Genomic DNA, 20,298 nt, shown 5'->3' on the forward strand with positions numbered 1-20,298 from the left:
GAAGCCAAACACCTCAGCAGCATGGGCAGCAGGTGGAGGGAGGGGATACTGCCCCTCTGCTCCTCTCTGCTGAGACCCCACCTGCAGTTCTGGGGCCAGCTCTGGAGTCCTCAGCACAGGGGAGACACAGACCTGCTGGAGCAGGGCCAGAAGCCACAGCAATGATGGGAGGGCTCCCCTCTGGTGGGGGAGGCCAGACTGAGAGAGCTGGGGTTGTTCAGCCTGGAGAAGAGAAGCCTCTGGGGAGACCTTATTCAAATAGAAAGCTTTTCAATATAGGAAGACAGAGAGACTTTTTACCAGGGTCTATAGCTACAGGCCAAGGGGCAACGGTTTTAAACTGAGAGAGGATAGATTTAGTTGGACATAAAGAGGAAATTCTTTACAACGAGGGTGGTGAGACACTGGAGCAGGCTGCCCAGTGAAGCTAGATGTCAGTGAAGTGTTACTACTTTCCACATCGTCATCCTCCCTCAGCTCCTGGTCCCCCAGGACCAGGGGTGTGGAGTACAGGGGGATAGATCAGGAGTCTGTAAAATGGAGAGACTACAGTGATGGGGAGTCAGACAGCAGTGCCAGGAGCTCCCTCAGTATGTTTGGGTCCTGCCTTGCATCTCTGGGAGGCCCAGAAGCTCTCACGCTATGATGACCCAGCTGGCCTGCAGCTCCCCTAGGGACCCACACAGGGATCCCCAGGCTTTCCACCCCATGGCCACATCCAACTTAGGTGTTTGGGGCGCTGGTACCCAGTGGCCCACCCATGCCCTGAGTTCACCATCCTGCCTGGCAGCAATGGAAGCTGCACGGAGGGGTCTCAAACAGGCCATGGGACTCAGACGTGTGCATACACATGCCCCTCCATATCTTCTTGCAGTTACCCATACATGTGGCTTTGCACAAGTGTCCTGCCCTCACACATGCACACACATTCACCCACACGTGAACCCATCCACTTACTACCCTGTGCATCTGCTCACCTACGTGCATCTGCTCACCTATATGTGCACACAAACGTTTGCACGCAGTCACCTGTGTGCACCAAGGTGCCTGTGCTTGCAGTCCCCCATCCATGTGCTCACACTCGGCCGCCTGCACTTGAGCGCTCCCACAGGTGCACACAGGTTGTCCCCGGCGAGTGCTCACTGGCAGTCACACACCCCTCCGTGCACACGTGCTCACCCCCGCGTGCACGGGCTCACACCAGCCTTCGCTGCTGTTTCTATGCCAACATGTGTGCGCACACGCTCCAACGCGTCCGCATGCAGTGCCAGTGCACGGCCGTGCCCGCACCCGTGTGCGGCACACACGGCAGCAGCCGCCCGTGTCCCTGTGCTCATACCCGCACACACCTGCACGCGCGCTCACACGTGTGCACGCGCTCACACGTGTGCACGGGCGTACCCCCCCGCCCCTCCACCACCCCCCCGCCCCGGACTCTCACACGCACTCTGGCGCCACCCAGCGGTCGGTGCTGCCCCTGCACCGACTCCCCCGACCCGACCGGTCGTCCGGTCTCACGGGGGTACGGAGCGCTGGGGAGCGCTGCGATGTCACAGGGACAAGAAGCAAACCGCGCTCCGTGGTGCCCGGCTGCACGCAGAAGCTCTGGGGAAAGCATGTGGCCAGCAAGGGGATGGGGGCCGTGTACATCTGCACCCCTTTGCCGTGAACCAAGATACCCCGGAAAGGACTCAACAGCAGCATCACCACACTGCTCCTCTGGACCCTGCCACCACCCACGGGGCCAACCTCTCCTCGGTGCGGGGCAGCGATGCAGTGGCTGTGACTAACAGGGACAATGCTACAACCATCACCCAGGAGCTGTGGCCCTGGGGAGGGGTCCAAGCACTGCCCCCTGTACCTACCCAGCCTGGTTGTGCTGGATATGGAAACTTCCCTCTTGCCACAGATATACCTCTGGTGCCTGCAGTGCCATAGGGGAATTAGGTCCTAAGAGCTTGTCAGGGCTTTAGGCATCCCCCCCCTCCATCCCCATGGCAGGCACCTACCAGCCCTGGTGCCACTGGATGAGGGCACACAGACAAACCACACAAAACACAGCTTGGACAATTCTGCAGTCACTGCTGCTCCTTTAGTGTGAAAGCCACAATGGCAAGGCACGGGTACAGGCATGACAAACTGCCCCAGCACAGTGGCAGGCTGAGGGCTGCCAGTCAGCTCACAGTGGGTGCAGTGTTTGGTCCTAGAGCATCCCTGTGCAGCAGGGGCCTGGTGGCAGCTGAGATCATACACAACACCCTGCTCCTGCCAGGCCACCACTGCAGGGTAGGGATGGGAAGGTGTGGAGTGTAGTGTTCAACAGGCTGAAGGTGGCACACGGGGTGAGCAGCCACACTGGGGAGAGTGCTGCACTGCTGAGGAAGCAGGCATGAGTGCTGCCTGCACCCTGGGGCTGGGCTGCCCAGCTGTGGCCATGTCCAAAGTGTTTGGGGCCCACTCCACCTTCCCAGAATGCTCACCCACACCACCCAAGGCTGCTAAAGGTTGCATGAAACCCCTGTGCAAAATCAATAACAAGGCACCTGCATATTCCATGTCAGACACACAGAGGCAGAGCAGGGAGGCTGACCCAAGGGGAAGTCTAAGTGCTACTTGGGGCTGCTGCAGCACAGAGGAGGGGGTCAGGTACCCCATTTCATGCTTAGTGTGCTTTTTCCTCTCTTAATCCCTCCTTGTGATGGGGTAGAGGCAAGAGCTGGATGAAGCCAGGTGGTCCCCATGCCCACAGCACTAGTGGCAGGGGGTGCCCACAGCTCCCAGTCTACTGATCACAGCACATCATTTGGCAAGGCACCATTCCAGGGGCATTCATCACAATGTCCCAGGAGTGCACAGCACCCACCTTGACCCCCCATGAAGCCTCAAGCCAGCAGGGAGTGGGTTAAGGACCCGCTGGCTAGGGCCATTGTTTTGGACACAATGGAGAGGAAGAGGATGCAGAGTGTTGAAATTCCTCTAGCTCCCATGGGCTGAAATTCCTCCAGCTCCCATCGGACAGATGGACAGAGCTGGACAAACAGACTTGACAGAGGGTGAGGATGGTTTAACCCTTCCACGCACTGTGTGGAGTTGCCCCGGGACAGCTGGGGGGATGTTTAAGGCACATGGTGCAGCACCAGCTGTGGGACAGGCACTGGTGTCCAGGAAAATGTGCTGGGACCCCTGTAGGCACAGAAAGATCAGGGAGAGGGCTGGGGGGTGGCAGGATCTGTCCATCTGGTCCCACTGCACCACAGGGTGCTGGGTAGCTGTAGAACCCAAGACAGCTCTGTGGCATGACCCCTTGTGCCAGTCCCTGGACTAGGCACACCTTCTCCTCTGCTTGGTAAACTGGAAAATAAATAAAAGGCAGGACAGACGGACAGACACAGGGAGAGTCCCTGAGAGGCCACATCTGCTTTGGCAGCAAGCTGGGGTCATGGCCAGGGTCCCGGGGCAGGCTGGGCAGGGGGCTAGCAACCCTTAGGGACCTGGCCGAGGCTCTCGCGCAGGCAGCGGAGCTGCTCCTGGCCAAGCTTGATCTTCTCCTCCAGCTCCCGCTGCTCAGTGATGAGGGCTGACTTCATCTTGACGAAGTGCCTGTAGTCCTGCAGGTGCTCGGCAGGCAGGTACCGCGCCACCATGGCGCCCACCGCCTCCTCCCGCCGCCCCACATGCTCCTTCAGTTCTTTGGCGTCCTCCAGCTGTGCCACCAGCAGCTGCTGTTTCTCCTGCAGGGCCATCTGTCGGCAAGATGGGCAGCGTTAATGGGAGGTCTTGCACCTCAATGGCCCACAAATGTCCCTCTACCCTGTGCCTACCTTGTCCTCAGCAGGGGCATGTGGCCCCAGGCTGCTCAGGGCAGTCTCCACCCGGGCCAGGCGTCCGGAGAGGGAGAGCAGGAGGTTGACCACCTTGTCCAGGTCACCAACAAAGAGGCGGTACTTGTCGAACTCCCCTGGGGTGCAGAGAGCTTGCAGACGGGCAGCCACATCCTCGCCCAGTGCCCCGTTGGCACTGATGTCCTCCTGCAGCCCCCGCTGTGCCTCCTGCAGCACCGCCAGCTTCCGACTCAGGCTCTCAATCAGCTGCAGCTGGCGGGGGAGAGGGTCAGGGTGACTGGGACCACTCACTGTTGAGAACAGGGGACTCGAACATGGGTGCAGGGGTGCCACAATGCACTAGGCCCCACAAGCATCTGGTGCTGTCCCTAGCTCCCATGAACAACTAGCAATGCCCCTGGTCCCTGCAAGCATCTGGTGGCATCTCTGACCCAGTGAGCATACAGCAGCCATCCCATTCCAGTGAACAGTGATGATCTCAGTATCTGTGAGCATACAGGAACATCCCAGTCCCTGCAAGCACTGACCAATGCCCCTGATACCTATGAACATCTGGTCACACTCCTGCCTCAGGCAAGCACATGACAATGCCCCTAGTCCTTGCAGGCACCTGTCAATTTCCTAGACCCTGTGAGCACCCAGTAACATCCCTGGTCCCAGTGAGCACTGAGCAATGCCTCTAGTTTTCACAAGCAAGCAGTGATGCCCTGGACTCCATGATCATCTGCCAGTGCTCTTGGTCACATGGGCACCTGGTGATGACAGTGGAGAACCCTGAGGGCATCATTCCCAGCAGTGCCCACTTTACCTTCTTTTCCACCAGCTCACGGTCTGCCTCCTCCTCCTCCTCATCCTCTGAGCTCCTCTCCACTACCTCCGGTAGCTCCTTCACCTTGCCAAGTGTCTCGGCCTTGCCTGCTGCTGCGCTGTAATATGCTGGGTAGGAGGTGGAGCTGGCAGTGCTTCTGGGGGGTGGCGAGATGGGCTCGAAACCCTGCCTGTGGGAATAGGGGCTCAGTGCTGGGGACAGAAGGGTGCAGCCTGGCCTCATCACAGCGCCCAATACTGCATCAGCCCTACCTGTCCTGTGCCAGGTTCTCCAGGCGCCAGTCCTGCTGGAAGCACTCCCGCCAGGCCTGCCGCTCACCCATCACCTCAGTGGTGGGGCCAAGGGAGGTCGAGGGAGCCAAGATGCCAGCTAGGGACTGGTCCCTGCCCACCACATCCCACAGCAGCTCCTCTGAGTCCACACGTCGAGGCTGGGACCGGCCACCCTGGCAGCTCAACCCCGTGGCTGCACCAAGGCTGGGCTTTGGTGCTTCTGGGGGAGTGGGCCCAGGGCCACCACGCAGGGGCAAGGAGCACTCACCCACCCTGCGGGGACTGGCCCAGCCCTTCTCCTGGTTCCGGATGAGCCTTTGGGGCTGCTCCTCCATCTCCCAGGGGTGCTTCACCTTTGTCTGCTCTTCCCCAGCCCCCATCGCCCTGTAAACACACACCCAAGGGGACCCAGGTCAGCTCCCTAGCCTGCCTGTGGAGGATGGGGGGACACATGGCCATGTCCACCCCACGTAAAGAGGTCAATGACATCCTCCCCCACCCCAAGAAAACCCCACAACCTGCCACCCGAAGGGGTGGATTAGGATGCTCTGATGTAGAGTTCAAAGGGACACATTGCCCCTAAAGTCATCCTGTGCCCCGACTGTGCCCACAGCCCCACTCCCATTCCCATGCCATGACAGCACTTGCCTGAAAATCTCAGCGCTGCCAGCATCAGGCTCAGGTGTTCTGCGGAGTGATCCAGGGGGCTCAGGTCGGGGCCAGGCACCTGGTGGGGCGTGGGGGCGAGCAGCATGCCCCCGGGACCAGCCTCCCTGCTCCCCGGTGAGGCTCTGCGACCGCTCACGTACAGCCTCAGCGATGCCGCGGGACGGCACCGGTGCGGCGGTGAAGGCAGAGACATTCCCGGAACCATCTGGCAGGCGCTGGGACATCCGGCGCTGCCTGTACTTCTCCCAGTTGGGAGGAGGTGGGCGGGGAGGCGGGGGGCCTTTCTTTTTAGGGATGCCAGGAGGGTCCAGCTTGGCATGTGTAAGATCCCTTCGGCTGCGGCCCCTGGGGCTGGCAGGCTCCAGGTTGAGGTGGCTCTCGGAAAAGGCTCTGCCCCGCAGTGGGCGGTTCAAGGGCTCCGGGGGGCTTTCGGGGGAGCGGACCACACGGTCACCATCCCATGACAGGTCATGTGTCGATGTGGCCCGGTAACAAGGTGGCCACTCTGTCTCAGCGCTCTCAAAGCAGGGGTGGAAAGGGCCAAGCCTTGGGAAGCCCATCTGGTAGTGGGAGAGCTCACTGAGGAGAGAAGGGGGCACCCGTCCCCCAAGACAGTCATTCCCAGTAGCTCATACCCACCCCAGCCTCAGTTTCTCCAGTTGGAGTCACCCAGTTCCCCTGGTTGGGGGAGCCCAGGCTGTCCTGGTACCCCCACACTGGGCAGAGCCCACTGGAAATGCCCCTCCCATCCCCCACTATGGACACATCCGTGCACTCCCAGTCCCTCTTTGCCCAAGATGGTATGTGCCTTCACTTTACAGGACCTGGTGCAGCTGTGGCATTAAGGAAGGCACTTTGTACATTGCCAACCAAAATCACAGCATGATCACACCTCACTTCATGGTAGAGGACCCTGCCAACTGGCATGCACATCCTGACACCCAGCGTAGGCTCACCTTACTGACTGACTGGCTTTCCTGGTTATTGCTGGTGGTTCCCACTCATCCAGAGGAAATTCCTGTGTGAAGGAAGGAAAGGGAGTGTGAAAGTGAGGTCAGCATTCCTTTCCCCACACCCCCCAACTCATCCCTGTCCAGGGACAGTAGGCATGCAGGGGGTCAGTACCCTACGCCCCAGACCAGGGTTATGCTCCAGAGGTGTGGGGTAGTGCCAGTGGTCTCACTCACCGAGGCGAAAGTTCTCCGGGAAGGCCAGGCATCACTCTCCTCCCGCCCTGGGCGAGGGGCCGGACAGCAGCATTCAGGGCAGCGTGCCCAGGGCTGGGGGTAGCACCGGCAGGTGTGGCCGCGGGGCAGCGGTGGGGGGCACGTGTCCCCCCCACAGTAGTGGCAGGATTCAGGGCGCAGGGGAACCCCATAGGGATAGGAGAAGCCTCGCAGGTACTCCAGCTCCCCTGGCCTTCCTAGCGGCTTGTAGCAGGGGGGCTGCTCCCGGCAGCACTCAGCATAGGGGCCGGCAGAGCCAGGGCGGCTGGGTGAGTTGGGGCCGTAGGGCTGGTCCACGGAGAGGCGGCGGGAGTCCCGGCGCTCGGGGCCGGGGGCCTGGAAAGCAGCGGCATCACTCGCCGGGGGCTTGCCGTGCCGGGGCGGTGCTGGCCGGCTGCTTTCCTCGAAGAACCGGCGGCGGTCGGCGAAGGGCAGGAGCACGGCCTCATCGTTGCCCCGCGGCGGGGAGCTGCGGGGCGCAGCTCCCTGTCCGTAGCCCCCCAGCTCGCTGGGGCTGGGCGAGCGCTGCGGCTGCAGCTTGCGCTCCGGGGACCAGCGCCAGCGGCCCCGACCTGTAGGCACCGCCTGCTCGGGGGAGGGAGACCGTTTGGGGGCCGGCAGCGGGTCAGGAGTGGGGATGCCCCGATCTCCAGAGCAGCCGACGTTCCTGCCAGCCTCGCTCGCCACGGGGCTGAGACGCTCAGTCGGGGCAGGGGATCCCTCCACCGGCACGCTGCTTTCAGGGGGCTCCTCGGCTTCCTCCACTGGCTCCTCACCCGGTGGTGGGGCGCCGGGGCCCCGGCTCTTCTGCAGCTGAGCCTTGCGCCGCTGGATCTCATTGCGCAGGCTGGTGGCAAAGCGGTCACTGCGGCGGCGCATCTGAGCAGAGCGGTGGGGCGGACCACCAGCCCGGCGGCCTCCTGCCCGGCTCTCCTCCTCCGCTGGACCCTCAGTGCCCTGTGCTGGGCTGGCCACACGGCTGTCCGGCCCACAGGCTCGCTGTGGCTCAGGGCAGCAGTGGCAGCATGGCTCTGGGCAAAGCGGGGCATCTTGGGGGGCCGCTGCAGCCCCTGGCCGGCTGCCCTCAGGGTGCAGTGGGGAAAGGGTCCAGTGGTGCCCATCAGGGGTTGGTGAGGCTCTCCCACTGCTGGTGCCCACGTGGAGGGAGCGGAGCTGAGAGGCCAACAGCTGCTCAGGGGCACTGTGCCGGTGTGGTGTATGGCCCTTGAGGGAGGCCAGCAATGGGTTGTCCCCTACTGCTGCAGCATCTGGTACTCTCTGCACACTACTATCCGAGTGCAGCTGGTTGCCAGGCTCTGTGCTCTCCACCAGGAGAGGCTCAGCCAAGCACCTCTCTGAGTGGGAACTCATCATGTAATACTGGTCAGCAGAGAGATGGTCCTTCATGGGGTACTGTGCCAGTGTCCTCCCACCTGTCACCTCTCCCTCCCTGTCCCGCTGGCAGAGGAAGGTATCAGAGATCCACCGGCCCTTAGCATGCAGCATGTCCACTGACACTGATGCCCGACGCCTGTCCCCTCCACCAGCGGGGGCTGCCCGCAGGCTATCCCTCCTGATAGGGGGCTGGGGGGGAACAGGTGCCCGCCAGGCCTCAGGGTGCCGGCTGGCAGGTAGCTCAGGTCCTGTGGTCAGGTAGCGCCCATCAGGGGGCTTGCAGGGGCCTTGGAGGCTGGAATCCACGGAAGTGGCCTCCTCAGAGCGGAGGGGAAGGGCGCAGTCAGAAGCAATGGAGCTGGCAGAGAAGGAGCTGTAGGCTGAGTCCCGCTTGCTGTGGTACATGCCCTGGTCAATGGGTGAGGGGTCTCCTTCATAGTAGGCCTGGCTGGGCTGGTCCAGGCTCTCCATGCTCCCGATGGAGCTGCTCCGGTCGGTGCTGCAGTGCCGGGACAGCAGGTTCCACTGCAGGGACAGCTCGCTGCCACGTGGCCCCACACCAGTGTCAGGGGTGCCTGCTGCCCCACCCTGAGCTCCCTGCCAGCCCCCCTCATGGGCACAAGATCCCAGAGCCAACACCTCCACACCAAATATGGTTCCCCCAGGATAGAGGGACATAGGGCAGCAGAGCTCCAACTGCCCTTCCCCCCCAGGTTTGGGGGCAGCACCACGGCTGCCCCAGTGCTGGCAGGGAGAGTGGGCACAAGGACACAGGGTGTGTGTGTGGCTCCAGCCACCCGGGCCCTGCCTGCTCCGACAGCAGGGGGGGGCACTGGGACTCAGCAGCTCCTGGCCGGCTGCAGTGGAGCCACCGCCCCTTCCTGCCGGGAGCTGGGAGTAAACAGGCAGGGGAAAGGGCAGCGCAACAGCAGGACGTGGGGGGATGCCTGACAGCAGTGTGGGACAAGCAAGAGACCACCCACTCCACAATCCCTTGCCCCAATCCAGGAAGGTGCCCAGCCTGCCCCTCCCCTTGCACAGTCCCGGGGGTAGGTTGGGGGGTCTCACCTGACATCACAGCCCGAGGGCCAGGAAAGGCTGAAGGCATCAGCGGGGCAGTGCATGGTGGGGGCGTCGGGGCGGCTTTCGGCAAGCTTGGCCATGTGCCAGGAATGGGGCCGGAGGACGGGCACACTCCTCCTGCCAAGAGCAACAGCGGGAGAGGACAAGAATGGGGAGGAAGCCAGGCCAAGGAACCGGGGCTGAAGTCACTTCCTTCGGGGCTTCCTGTCCCCCTTAGGCCAGTGCCTGCTCAAGGGGCATGGCAGCAAGGAGAGGCCAGTCCTACCACCCCCAGCACTGGGCAGGGGGATCCCACAGTTCCCCCTCGCTGCTGAGGCTCCCCTGCCTGTAATGTCATAACGGCAAGCATCAATAGGGCATGAGAGATGTGGTCTTAGAGCAAATGATGGGCAATGTCCCAGCAGGGTGAGGGACCCTGCCAGGACTGCACAGGCTCTGCAGGCACGCCAAGGGACCCTGGGAGCACATCTGTGTCCCCACTCTAAGCCTAATTATTTCTTTCTTGTTCTTTGGTCCTTTAGCATCCGCAGCAAGCACCAAAGAAGTATGGTATCAGACCCTATCCTAGCCCCTGTTCAGTGCAGCTGTGGGAGTCTCCAGTTGCCCCCCCCCCCCCCCCCCCAAGCGCATGCAGGCAGTGATGTTCAGTGCCACAGCACAAACACTGCAAGGGGTGGCAAATATCACCTCTTGTAACCCCCAAGTACCCAGTGCTGCCCCAGCATCTGTCAGGTTGGCAGAGACAAGCTGTGTGGTCAGCACAGGCACCCCTCCCCACCCAGAGCCCCAAACTCACCATGGATGATGCTGCGCCCCAGCACTGCCCCGTGGCACCCCTTGCCCTGTACACAATGTCCTGCACTGCCCCAGCCCCTAGGTGCTGCTGGAGCTGGAGTCCAGTCGGGTTGCAGCCAGGGAGTGGATGCAGGTCAGGAAGGGGGACACGACTACAGAGCCTGGCCCTGCCTCTCCTTCCTTCCCCAGGCAGGCAGCAAGCAGGCAGGCAGCAGGCAGGAAGGGAGAGGAGCGGCCACACTAGAGAATACCGCCCAGCAAGGGGGTGGTGAGCCCACTGCACTGCCCCGGCTCTGCAGGCAGCACACTGCGCTGGGGAATCCCCACCCACCACGGGCTACTAGCAGCCATGGTGGGGCTTCCCCCTTCCCAGTCCCAGCATGGGGCACCTCCAAGCTGGAAACAGCGGCAGCACCAGGCTCCCACCACGACCTGGGCAGGTGATGCACCCCAGTCTTGCTGCCACTACCCCTCCTGCTTCCCCCCACCTGCAGTGATGCCAACCTGCGGACGATCATCTTCAGGGTGCGGTAGGAGCCCTTGATGAGGATCAGGGCCTCCTGGCGGGACCCATAGAGTGGTGTCCCACTGATGTTCACCAGCTCATCGCCGGGCTGCAGCCGCCGGGACAGCGCAGCCTTGCCCCCGTCCTCCACCTGGGCAACAGAGAGGGGTGTCAGGAGTAAATTGCTCCCCAGAACACTCCAGGGAGTGTGCCAGGAAGAAAGAGGCTTTGGAAAGGGGATGCCTGTGCCCCAGGCACTGCACAGGGATCTCTGGCACTGGGCTCCCCACTCTGCCTTGGTCACATGAATTTCTGAGCAAAGAAAGGGCATTGGGGAGGGGGGAGAAGAAAAATGTCCCATCCCAGCAGATTCCCCTGCGGGCGCGGGCAACACAAGGGTCCTTTGTCTGGTGTGGATGCCAGCCCCCTGCCACTGCTCCCAGCCTCACATCGGCCCTGCCCAGACACCCACGGTTATTTTGATGCCCAAAGGATGCCATCACATCATCTGCACCAGAGGAACAGCAGTGGAAGTGGCAAGCTGTGCCTGGCCCTGGCACATGCCTATGCCATCCTGCCACCCACGGCCAAAATGAGCCTGGTACCTGGCACCAGCATGGCTTGGAGGACACCATGGAGAAGCCCCAGTCTACCCCCTCTGCCCCAGCAGGTAGGTGTAGCGCGGGCAGCCTTGGGATGAGTAGTGCCCAGACAGGGCAGGCAGAGCACCCAGTGCTGGCACTGATTTCTGTCCATCCTGCTGCTCCAAATGACTGTGGATTGCCATGCCCAGCTCCTCACAATGCAGGAGGACATCCCTGGCTCCTCAGCAGGCTGGCCACCATTAATGTGCCCCTGCACACCCCTTCCTAGCGCTGCTGCTGGGCAGGGCTCAAGGGGCATTCTGCTGCCCATAGGCAACATGGCACCTGGGAAGCCAGACATGAACAGCCAGGTCTCCTTCCCAGCCCAGCACTGCCATATGGTTCTGCTGGTGTGGCTGTGCTGTGTCCCATAGTTCTCTCATTTTTCCAGGAGCCTGGGCATTGCAATGCCATGGCCAGGCTGGGCACAGCTGCCCAGGAGTCGGCCACGGGGCTGCCTTCCTCGAATGGGGCCCCAGCTGCCTTTGAGGGCTCCCAGTCCCACAGTGCACTTGCTACAGCGCCCAGGTTTAACCCCTGCCATGATGCTGCTGCTCACCACCGGGCAGCTTTGACAGAGCAGGCAGGGCAGGCTGCACCTTCACCCTAGTCCTCTGCCCCGCCACGTGCCCCACCATGTCCTTGCTGCCACAGCCAAGGGACTGAGTCAGTGGTGATGGGTGTACCACTTTCCCCCAGCACAGGACACAGCCAGGGCTGCACCCATGTCTGCACCACCACATGCTCCAGGATGGACATGGCTCAGCCCTGGCATTGCTCACCAGGAGCTAAATCTGGCACAAACAGTCCCTTGTTCTGCCTTCACCACCAATGAACTCAGCACTGGCAGCCCTGCTGCCCTGCCTGGACTGGCCAGCCCTGAGCACTTCCCCAACACTACCCGTGGTGTTAACTCTGGGTCCTAATGGTGGGCACCAGCCGCCTCGAGTATTTGCCTGCCTTCAGAGAGATTTGTCTTACAAAGTATTCAAACTGCGCCCATTCTGCCCCACCTCCTGCAAACCTCTCTTCTTGCCCTGCACAAGCACAGGGGTCCTGTGTCAGGGTGTGCTCAGCAGTTCCATGGAGGACTTGGTGCCCACAACAGCCCCCAAACATGGGACTCTGCCACAGGAAGAGATCCCACCCGGAGGGGGCTCAGAGGCCAAACTGTCTCTTCGAGCAAAAGGACCCCCCTCCTCTTTCCGGCCAGGGCCCCTCCGCGCCGCAAGCAGGGCTGCCCCCTCCCCGCACGGACGGGCATGCACACACCTCGCTGGCCGCGGCGGCGGAGCGGACGCCCCGGGGGACCCTCCCCTGAATGCACAGTGCGTTGAACAAGCCCCCTTTGTCTGCCGAGCACACGCGGCGGCCGCCCGGCCGGGGAGCGCGGGGCCCGGCACCCCCGGCCTACAAGGAGACCCCCTCCCCATTCTCAACAGCGGTAGGGAACATCCCTTGCTCCCTCCAGCAAGTCGGTGGACGCACCGGGACCCACCGCTCCGAGTCCCAGCAGCGAGGCGGGGGGCGAGGAGCAGTCCCCCCGGCCCACGGCGGGGCTCCGGCTCCCTCCCGCCGGCGGTGGCACTCCCGGGGTGCAGGGCAGGGTTCAGAGCCACTTTTCCAGCTCCCCCAGCCAGACCACGCTGCCCGCGCCCCGGCGCAGGGCGTGGAGGCCCCGGGGGGCAGCCAGCCCGGCTTGGGGCAGGGACGCAGCCCGGGGCCGCAACACAGCCCGGCCCGCCAGCTCCCCAGCCCTGGCGGGACGGTGGCACTGGGCGGGCAGGCAGCCAAGCCACCCGGTGACAGGGGCTCGGCCGGGCTCGGCGAGAACACGGAGTGCCGGGGCATCCCCGGCTGCTGCACGGCTCCTAGCGGGTTTCCCGGGAGGGCGATGCCTCGGTCGGGCCACGGGAATCGATGACCCACTGCGTGGCGGGACGTCGCGGCAGTGGGGCCGCACCCTCTCCGCTCCCGGCTGCCGGAGGGACACGGATTCCGGGCCCTGCAGCCGCCCCACCCGCCACCGCACCCCAACACCATCCCCGTGGGACGGGGCGGACTCCGGTCCCCCGACCGTGGCCCCCAACGTCCCTGCAGAGGCAGGCCCCGGTGGTACCCAGGAGTGGGTACACGAAGGGGAGGAGGGGACGTCTAGCCGCCTCGGGCTGTGCCCCGCGGGACTAGACGGGAGGAACGCAGGGGGAGACACGGCACCCTCCCCCGCCGCCAGCCCAACGGATGTGCCAGAGGAATTTCTTCCTGCCGCCGAGCCTGGGCTGTACCTCCGCCCCTTCGGCCCCCACGGCCCCCGCTCCCACTCATCGCCGCGGCTCGGGGTGGTGGGTCGCGGGGGGCCGTGGGTGCGGTGACGGCCACGGCTCCGCCCCGTCGCGCCGCGCCGGGACAGGCGACCCCACTCCCCGCGCCGCCGCGCCCCGAGTGTCCTCGTCCCCCAGCCCGCGCTCCGCCACGGGGCAGAGGCCCCTTGCGGGAAGACGCCGCGGGGCCCACGCGAGACCGCGCCAGGAGGCGCCTACCTTGGAGACGATGAGGGGCTCTCCGTGTTCCAGCCCGCCGCGCAGCGTGAAGCCCCAGGGCGCGCCCCCCTGCAGCTGCACATGCACGTACTGGGGGGCGCCGGGCCGGCCCCCGCCGCGCTCCATGGCCACTACTGTCCCATCCCGCCCGGCCCGGCCCCGCACCGCGGAGGAAGTGACACCCGCCCGCCCGGGCTGAGCGGCGCGGGGCCGAGCAGCGGGGCGGGGCCGGTCCGCACCGGGGCTGCTCCGCCGCCGCCAATGAGGCGCAGGGGGATGGCGGCGGTCGGATCCGGACCCTACAGCTCATCTTAGGCACGGCATGGCACAGCTCGGTTTGTCACGGCTTGGCTTGGCTTGGCTCAAATAGGTGCAGAATGGCAGAGCTCAGCACAGTGTGGCACAGCTTGGCTCAGGCCAGGACAGCTAGGCACAGCATGGCACAGCTCAGCTCATGGCACAGTTTGGCACAGCTCAGCTCGTGGCATTGCTTAGCACACTATAGCACAGCCCAACAGCATGCTACTCAGCTCAGCCTGACCTGGCACAGCACAGCTTGGCCCAGGGACCTGCACTGAGCTGCTTGGCTCAGCCCGGCATGGCCCAGCCATCGTGGATTGACTATGTCTAGCTGAGCCCAGCATGGCATGACACGGAGGGCTGGCACAATTCAGCATGGCACAGCACAGCTCAACACGGCACAATTTGGCTCAGCTCAGCTTAGGATGGCAAGGGAGCCGGCATGGGTTGGCTGGCCCAGCATAGCTCAGCCTGGCACGTTTCAGTGTAGCTGGGTTGGCATGTTATGGCCTGGCTCAACTCAACATGGCATGGCCAGGGTCCTGACCTGGTTTGGCCCCAACTGGCCTGCACTGTTTTTTCTCAGTGCAGTTCAGCTTGAGTTGATGTGGACAAGCAGGGCAGGCAGGGTTCAGCTCATCACAGCATGGCCTGGCCTGGTTTAGCTTGGCCTGGCGCAATTCATTACAACACAACCCAGTTTTGCCCAGCACAGTCTGGTGCTGCCGGGGACCAGCACCATTAGGGCCAGCTCAGCACAGCTCAGTCTGGTACAGCACAGCTCAGTCTGGCACATCTCAGCCCAGGCTGGTGACACAGTGCAGCCGGCAGCTTGGCAGTGCTCACACGGGTGTGAGGGGTGGCGGTGGGGTGATGAGTTAGAAGGCTCCCTGTGGCGCCCCGCCCTGACACCCTGGGCCCTGCTGGCCACAGGCGAGCATGCACTGTCGCCTCCTGTCTGGCCTACCCACTCTGGCCCCCGCCCAGTTCTGCCACGCACCCTGAGGTGCGTGTGGCAGTGCTTCACCTCTGCTATCCCCCCCCGAGCCTGGGAGGGGTTGTCGAGCCCCCTTGAGGAAACTGAGGCAGGGCAAGGAGGTGGCAGGTGGCAGCTGAGAGTGGTGGGAGCAGATCCACGCTGGTTCCCCGGGAAGCCCGGGAATCCTGCTCCTCCCCTTCCCGCCTGGGGCCCCGACTCTTACTCATCTCCTTCCAGACAGCCCAGCCGGCCCGGAAAGCTCTGCCCTGCCAGCACTGCCCATGGCCCAGCTGCCTGCAGCCTGGGCGGATGCTGAGCCACGGCCTGGGGGGTGGGCTCGGTGTGCCAGGCTGGTGAGCTACCCCAGGGATTGCTGGAGGGAAGGACCCCTCGAGGTATGTTTGGCAGCTCTCATCCACCAACACCTGCCTTAAACCTTTGCCCAGTCATGCCAAGTTGGAAGCAGCCCAGGACACATGCCCTGCACTGGAGCCCACCCAGCAGCAATGTATGGCCACCTGACCTGATTCTTCTGCTCTCCCCCCCTTCCATGCCAACCCCTCATGGCCAGCTCCTGCCATGCCTGGACTTTTCCCAGCCTCCAATGGGCTCAGCTGCCCCTGTGCCCTTTCCCAAATGAGTAACCAGGGCTGCCCAGCCAGGCGTGAGGGCTCTGCACCCTGGCTCGTCACATGGCCTCACACCCCATTAAGCACCACATCCCCACCCTGCCTCAGCACCCCCCACATGGCCCTCCTAGCCTTTACTGCTCTGCCTGGCTGGCACTTGGAAGTACCCAGGGTAAGGCAGGCACCAACACACCTCAGTGTTTCTCAACCAGAGTGCCCAGCCCTTCAGCACCTTCCATCCTGACATAAGAGTAACAGTGTCCTATGGGCCTGGGCACCATGCCAGGTGCTCTGCTGGGAACATGGGCCACTGCTGCCCACACCTCACTCCGTGGTGCACCCATGGAACTTGCCTCAGGCAAGGGCCACAGAGAGGCATCAGGGCTGGGAAGAAATGTCCCATGTAAAGGCAATGCCTCAAATGACCTATGCCAGCAAGAGGGTGGGAATCACCATCATAACCCCCTGGCCTTATGCAGGTGCAGGCAGAAAGACCTTGGAGCTTAGCCAAACCTGGGGTGCAAATGTATGGCAATGCATGGTGATGCCTGCAGGGTTGGTACCAGCAGCTGACCTGCCCAGGCTGAGTATCACTGGGCTCTGGGTTGCTTTGCCCATTACTATACCTCAGTGCCATGGTCCCCGAGCCTGATGCCCATCTCTTCGCTGGGGCAAGTGAGGCACTGGGCAGTTTGGCTGTGCCTTGAGGCTAGTCTGGAAGCAGCCCTCCAGGCTCTGTTCTTACTCTGGGCAGCATATATCATCTTGCATCAATGGGCATGAAGGAGCCAAGCTTGCTGCCAGAGACTGGCACAGGGCAGGGGCAAGCTGGAGGGGCTCACCACAGCACACCACCACACTCCAAAACCCATCTCTTCTTCTGGGACCCAGGAGCTCCTGGCCCTTTAAACCCTGATTGGGGCCATGCCTTTAAAATGGGCCCCAGGGGCCAGGACCTCTCACTCTGCAGGAGGAGGCTGACCAGGAGCAGGTGGGCTGAGTGAGCTGGTCCTCCCCACACACCCCCTACCTCACCCCAGCCTCCACTTTCACCCAACTCTGTTGACCTGGTACTTTTATAGCCCCTGTAGCCAGGCTCCTATCAGGCTGGCTTTGCCCCTGGCCTGCGTTTTAGTCTGGAATTTGCACCCGTTTTGGCATACAGAGCCCCCCCTGACACACGCCCACCTTTTTGGTCCTCTGTGAAACTGAAGCAGCTGGCATGGTTTTCCTGGCTTGATAGCAGCTTGCAGCACCCCGAGGTCCCCTTCTGCTGGTGCCTGTGACCAATTCTGCTTCTCCAGGGGGGAGAAGCATGACTGCAGCCTTCCCCTAATCCTGCTGCTGGCCAGCCCCACTTTACTGGGCTCACTGTCCCCCCACACACACACCTACCATGGCTTTGCTCCATCCCTTCACCAGCCTCCTCCTCCTCCTTGCTGTGCCCTTCTCTGGGGCTACAAATCAGTCCCTGCTGCTCCGTGGCTCCCTGCCTGCCGTTCCCCGCCTGCCCCTCCTGCAGGCCCTGCAAGGGCAGGCACCAGGCAGCCGGGGCTCACAACTGGGGCCAGCGAGCAGACAGCCCCTGCGCTACATGCTGGACCTGTACCGACGTGCCGCTGACCGCGAAGGGCGACCGCGCCATGGCCGAAGCCTGGGCACCAACACCATCCGCCTGGTCCAGGCCAGTTCCCATGGTGGTCGACCCTGGGCAGGTAAGGAGCAGGTGGGCACCAAGGGCAGTAGAGGGCCTTAGTGGAGTCAGTGGCGAGGGCTTTGAGCCCTGGTCTCTGCCTGTCTCCTGCCCTCTTTAGAATGTCCCAGCCAGGGCTAGCGTGTCATGTGCCCTCTGGGACTGCCCCTGGCTATGGAGTTCCCCTTTGCAGGATAGCCAGGCTGCCTGCCCCAGGGGTGAGATGAGCAAGTGCATTGCTGGCCCTATGTGCTCCTCTCCTCTTCCCATCCTGCCTGATGCAGTGCCAGGTTAATGGTGTTGGTGCAGAGGATGAGAATTGTCTCAGCCATTCTTTGCCCCTCATCCTTCCAGTGAGGTGCAGCATGTGGCTGCTGTTGGAGGCTTCTGCCTCGTGCTGGGGCAACTGGCTGTCATGGGCTTTGAGGGTGGTGATTTCATGGGATCCACTGTGGTGTGTAGCTGTGGCACCCCGGGGGAAGGCTGTATTAGTTTGGTGCCTTCTGCACAGTACTAGGGGAGCGCTGACCACTGCTTCCCCGCAGGTCGCTGGTATGTGCAGCCCCTCACCTACCGCCTGGAAGGCCAGTCCAAGGCAGAGCACCTCCTCCGAGCCACGGTGGTCTACCTGCCCAGCCTGCCGCTGGCCAGCGGTCGCCTCCTTTGTGCCCTGGAGCTGGCGGCCACCGGTGAGGCATCTGGGTTGCTGCTCAGTCCAGCTGTCCACTCGCTCCACAGCTGGGCAGAAGCAGAAGTCACCCCTTATCTGGTGCCAGGAAACGGCAGCACAGAGAGCCTGGAGCTACGGCACGTCTGTGTGCGAGCCGGACGGGCGGGGCGTCATGATACCCCAGCGGCTCCCAGCCACCCATTCCTCCTCCTCTACCTCAACGACACCCGGGCTGGGTTGGCACCTCCAGCAGCAGAGCCCCAGAGACACCGGCGTGACACGGGGACACTGGCTCACGATCTGCCTGGCTACCTACGGGAGAAGGGAGGGGAGAAGAGTGACTGCTCCCTCCGCCCCTTCCCCGTCAGCTTCGCCCAGCTGGGCTGGGACCACTGGATCATTGCTCCCCACCGCTACAACCCGCGCTACTGCAAGGGTGCTTGTCCCCGTCTGCTCCGCTATGACTACCACGCACCCAATCACGCTGTAGTGCAGAGCTTCGTCCACCAGCTGGTGGATGCCAACGTGCCTCGGCCGTCCTGCGTTCCCTACCGTTATAGCCCCATCAGTGTCCTCATGATCGAGCGCGACGGCGGCATCCTCTACAAGGAGTATGAGAACATGATCGCAGAGTCCTGTACCTGCCGGTAACGCCTGCTGCCCCAGCATGTTGCCCCCAGGCTGTGCCTGTTCCTGCCGGACGCAGACTTTAGGGTTTGTCTTGCTCTGCCTGGGGTGGGTTCATCCCCTCTCCCTGTGCAGCACTGTTCTGTGGGAAGGTTTTACAATGGCAGTTTTATGTAAGTTGTAGGTTTTTAAAGGCAGGAGCCTATGCTGGGGCAGCTGCCCCATGGCATCTGTCCTTCCTGCAGCCCCAAAGCCGCTGCCTATTTTCAGGGGAGGCTTGGCCTGATGGTCCCAGAGAAAAGCTGGATCCCTGGACTGGGGCACAAAGTCCTTCAGAGGTGGTTAGGAGTCTCCTGGTGGAGCCAGGGTAGGGAGGATGAGCAATCCTGCTTGTGAGATTCCTTCCCAGCTCATATGCACCCTGTTCTGTCTAGTCCCAGCTGTGGTGACATCTCACCAGGCTGGGAATTGAGCTGTGGGGTGAAAGCCCCTCCTCTCCTGCAGTTCTGCTCTGGGGGGAGCTGTGAAAACTGGAGGGACTCAAGCTGCCAGCCCTGCTCCCAGTGGTGGTGGCAAGGCAGCTGCCTGTGCGGTGCTCTGCCTACTGCTTCCTCTGCCACCCCTGTCCTTCACTTCCTTGGCTTGCTCTCTATCAGGGCTTGGGTCTCACCCTATTCCAGGGGTTGGACCCCAGTCACAGTGCCACTCTTCCTTTTTGCACCCTTATTGTCCCATGGGACACAGACTCTGCTGGAGTCCTGGCCTGCCCCATTGCTAGAGGGGTCAGTCCTACTCCAGCACCCCTGCTGCTTGTCTTTTCTCTATTTATTGCTGACTAAGTAAATAAATGAGTGGATTTTGCTAAAGACCATCTTGACCTGTTTTTGCTCTGTCCTTAGGGTGCAACTCATGCCCTGGGACAGGGTGGCATAGATTGTGTCACCATGCAGCTACCTTTGTGCTTGCACTGGAGGGGGTGGGTGCTGCTCCCTGCTGCATGTGTGGGTGTAAGTCCCAGCTCATTCAAGCAGAAGCTGGGAGAATCACAGGATGTTAGGGATGGGAAGGAGCCTTGGGAGATCATTGAAGAGGTTCCCCTGGAGCACAGACCTGGCCTGAGACAGGAAGGACCAGATGTGGTTGCACGCAGCTGCCTTGGTGACGCTGGGGATGAGAGGTGCCCTACATCTTTTTATATAGGGCAGCTCCTAGAGGACTATAGTGAGCCAATAAGATGAGTCTCCTTGGGCTGTCTGTCACCATGGCCAATTCATATGGCTGCCATGGTTATTTTAGGAAGGTGTCTACAGGCAAGCCTACCTTTGCTGGGCACCATGCCCTGTATTTACAAAGCTGGGGCAAAGCTCCCCTTCACTGAACAGTGAGGCATGGGTAGTGGCAGTAATTCTTGTCCACAGTGCTTGGCAGCACTGCCACCTGCCAACTGGGTACTGCTTCTGCATCCCCAGTGTATGAGTCTTGCCAGGATCCGATCTCTTGCTTGGCCTCCAGCCTCATCTGTTATTGGTGGTGTGGGGATGTTTTAACACTCATTCCCTCCTGTAGATGTTTGCTGTGGGGCAGGGTGCTACCAGTCCCC

The 20,298-nt window shown here is 62.4% G+C and overlaps 2 protein-coding genes across 2 annotated transcripts; one reads left to right on the forward strand and one right to left on the reverse strand.

The window, feature by feature from the left end:
• Positions 1-2,079: 2,079 nt before the first annotated feature.
• Positions 2,080-14,120, reverse strand: SHROOM4 (shroom family member 4). The gene is made up of 10 exons (XM_054169411.1): positions 13,801-14,120; positions 10,616-10,767; positions 9,302-9,433; positions 6,800-8,774; positions 6,569-6,630; positions 5,592-6,191; positions 4,923-5,327; positions 4,651-4,840; positions 3,822-4,094; positions 2,080-3,743 (listed from the first exon to the last, which is right to left on the reverse strand). The coding sequence occupies exons 1-10, from the start codon at positions 13,924-13,926 to the stop codon at positions 3,474-3,476; spliced, it is 4,185 nt and encodes a 1,394-aa protein (XP_054025386.1). The 5' UTR covers positions 13,927-14,120; the 3' UTR covers positions 2,080-3,473.
• A 2,982-nt stretch (positions 14,121-17,102) lies between these two features.
• On the forward strand, positions 17,103-19,528 carry BMP15 (bone morphogenetic protein 15). The gene is made up of 2 exons (XM_009904319.2): positions 17,103-17,423; positions 17,947-19,528. The coding sequence occupies exons 1-2, from the start codon at positions 17,105-17,107 to the stop codon at positions 18,720-18,722; spliced, it is 1,095 nt and encodes a 364-aa protein (XP_009902621.2). The 5' UTR covers positions 17,103-17,104; the 3' UTR covers positions 18,723-19,528.
• The last annotated feature ends 770 nt before the right edge of the window (positions 19,529-20,298 follow it).

The sequence above is a fragment of the Dryobates pubescens genome, chromosome 18 (genome assembly GCF_014839835.1).
Source record: "Dryobates pubescens isolate bDryPub1 chromosome 18, bDryPub1.pri, whole genome shotgun sequence".
Lineage (NCBI taxonomy): Eukaryota > Metazoa > Chordata > Aves > Piciformes > Picidae > Dryobates > Dryobates pubescens.

What these genes read in the sequence shown, in the direction of transcription:
- BMP15 (XM_009904319.2), top strand. Translation starts at nt 17,105, where the DNA reads ATGGCTTTGCTCCATCCCTTCACCAGCCTCCTCCTCCTCCTTGCTGTG. An exon ending in TGGTGGTCGACCCTGGGCAG is followed by an intron (nt 17,424 to 17,946) that starts GTAAGGAGCAGG and finishes GCTTCCCCGCAG; the next exon opens with GTCGCTGGTATGTGCAGCCC.
- SHROOM4 (XM_054169411.1), bottom strand. Translation starts at nt 13,926, where the DNA reads ATGGAGCGCGGCGGGGGCCGGCCCGGCGCCCCCCAGTACGTGCATGTG. An exon ending in GAGAACCTGGCACAGGACAG is followed by an intron (nt 4,841 to 4,922) that starts GTAGGGCTGATG and finishes CTATTCCCACAG; the next exon opens with GCAGGGTTTCGAGCCCATCT. An exon ending in ATGCCCCTGCTGAGGACAAG is followed by an intron (nt 3,744 to 3,821) that starts GTAGGCACAGGG and finishes TCTTGCCGACAG; the next exon opens with ATGGCCCTGCAGGAGAAACA.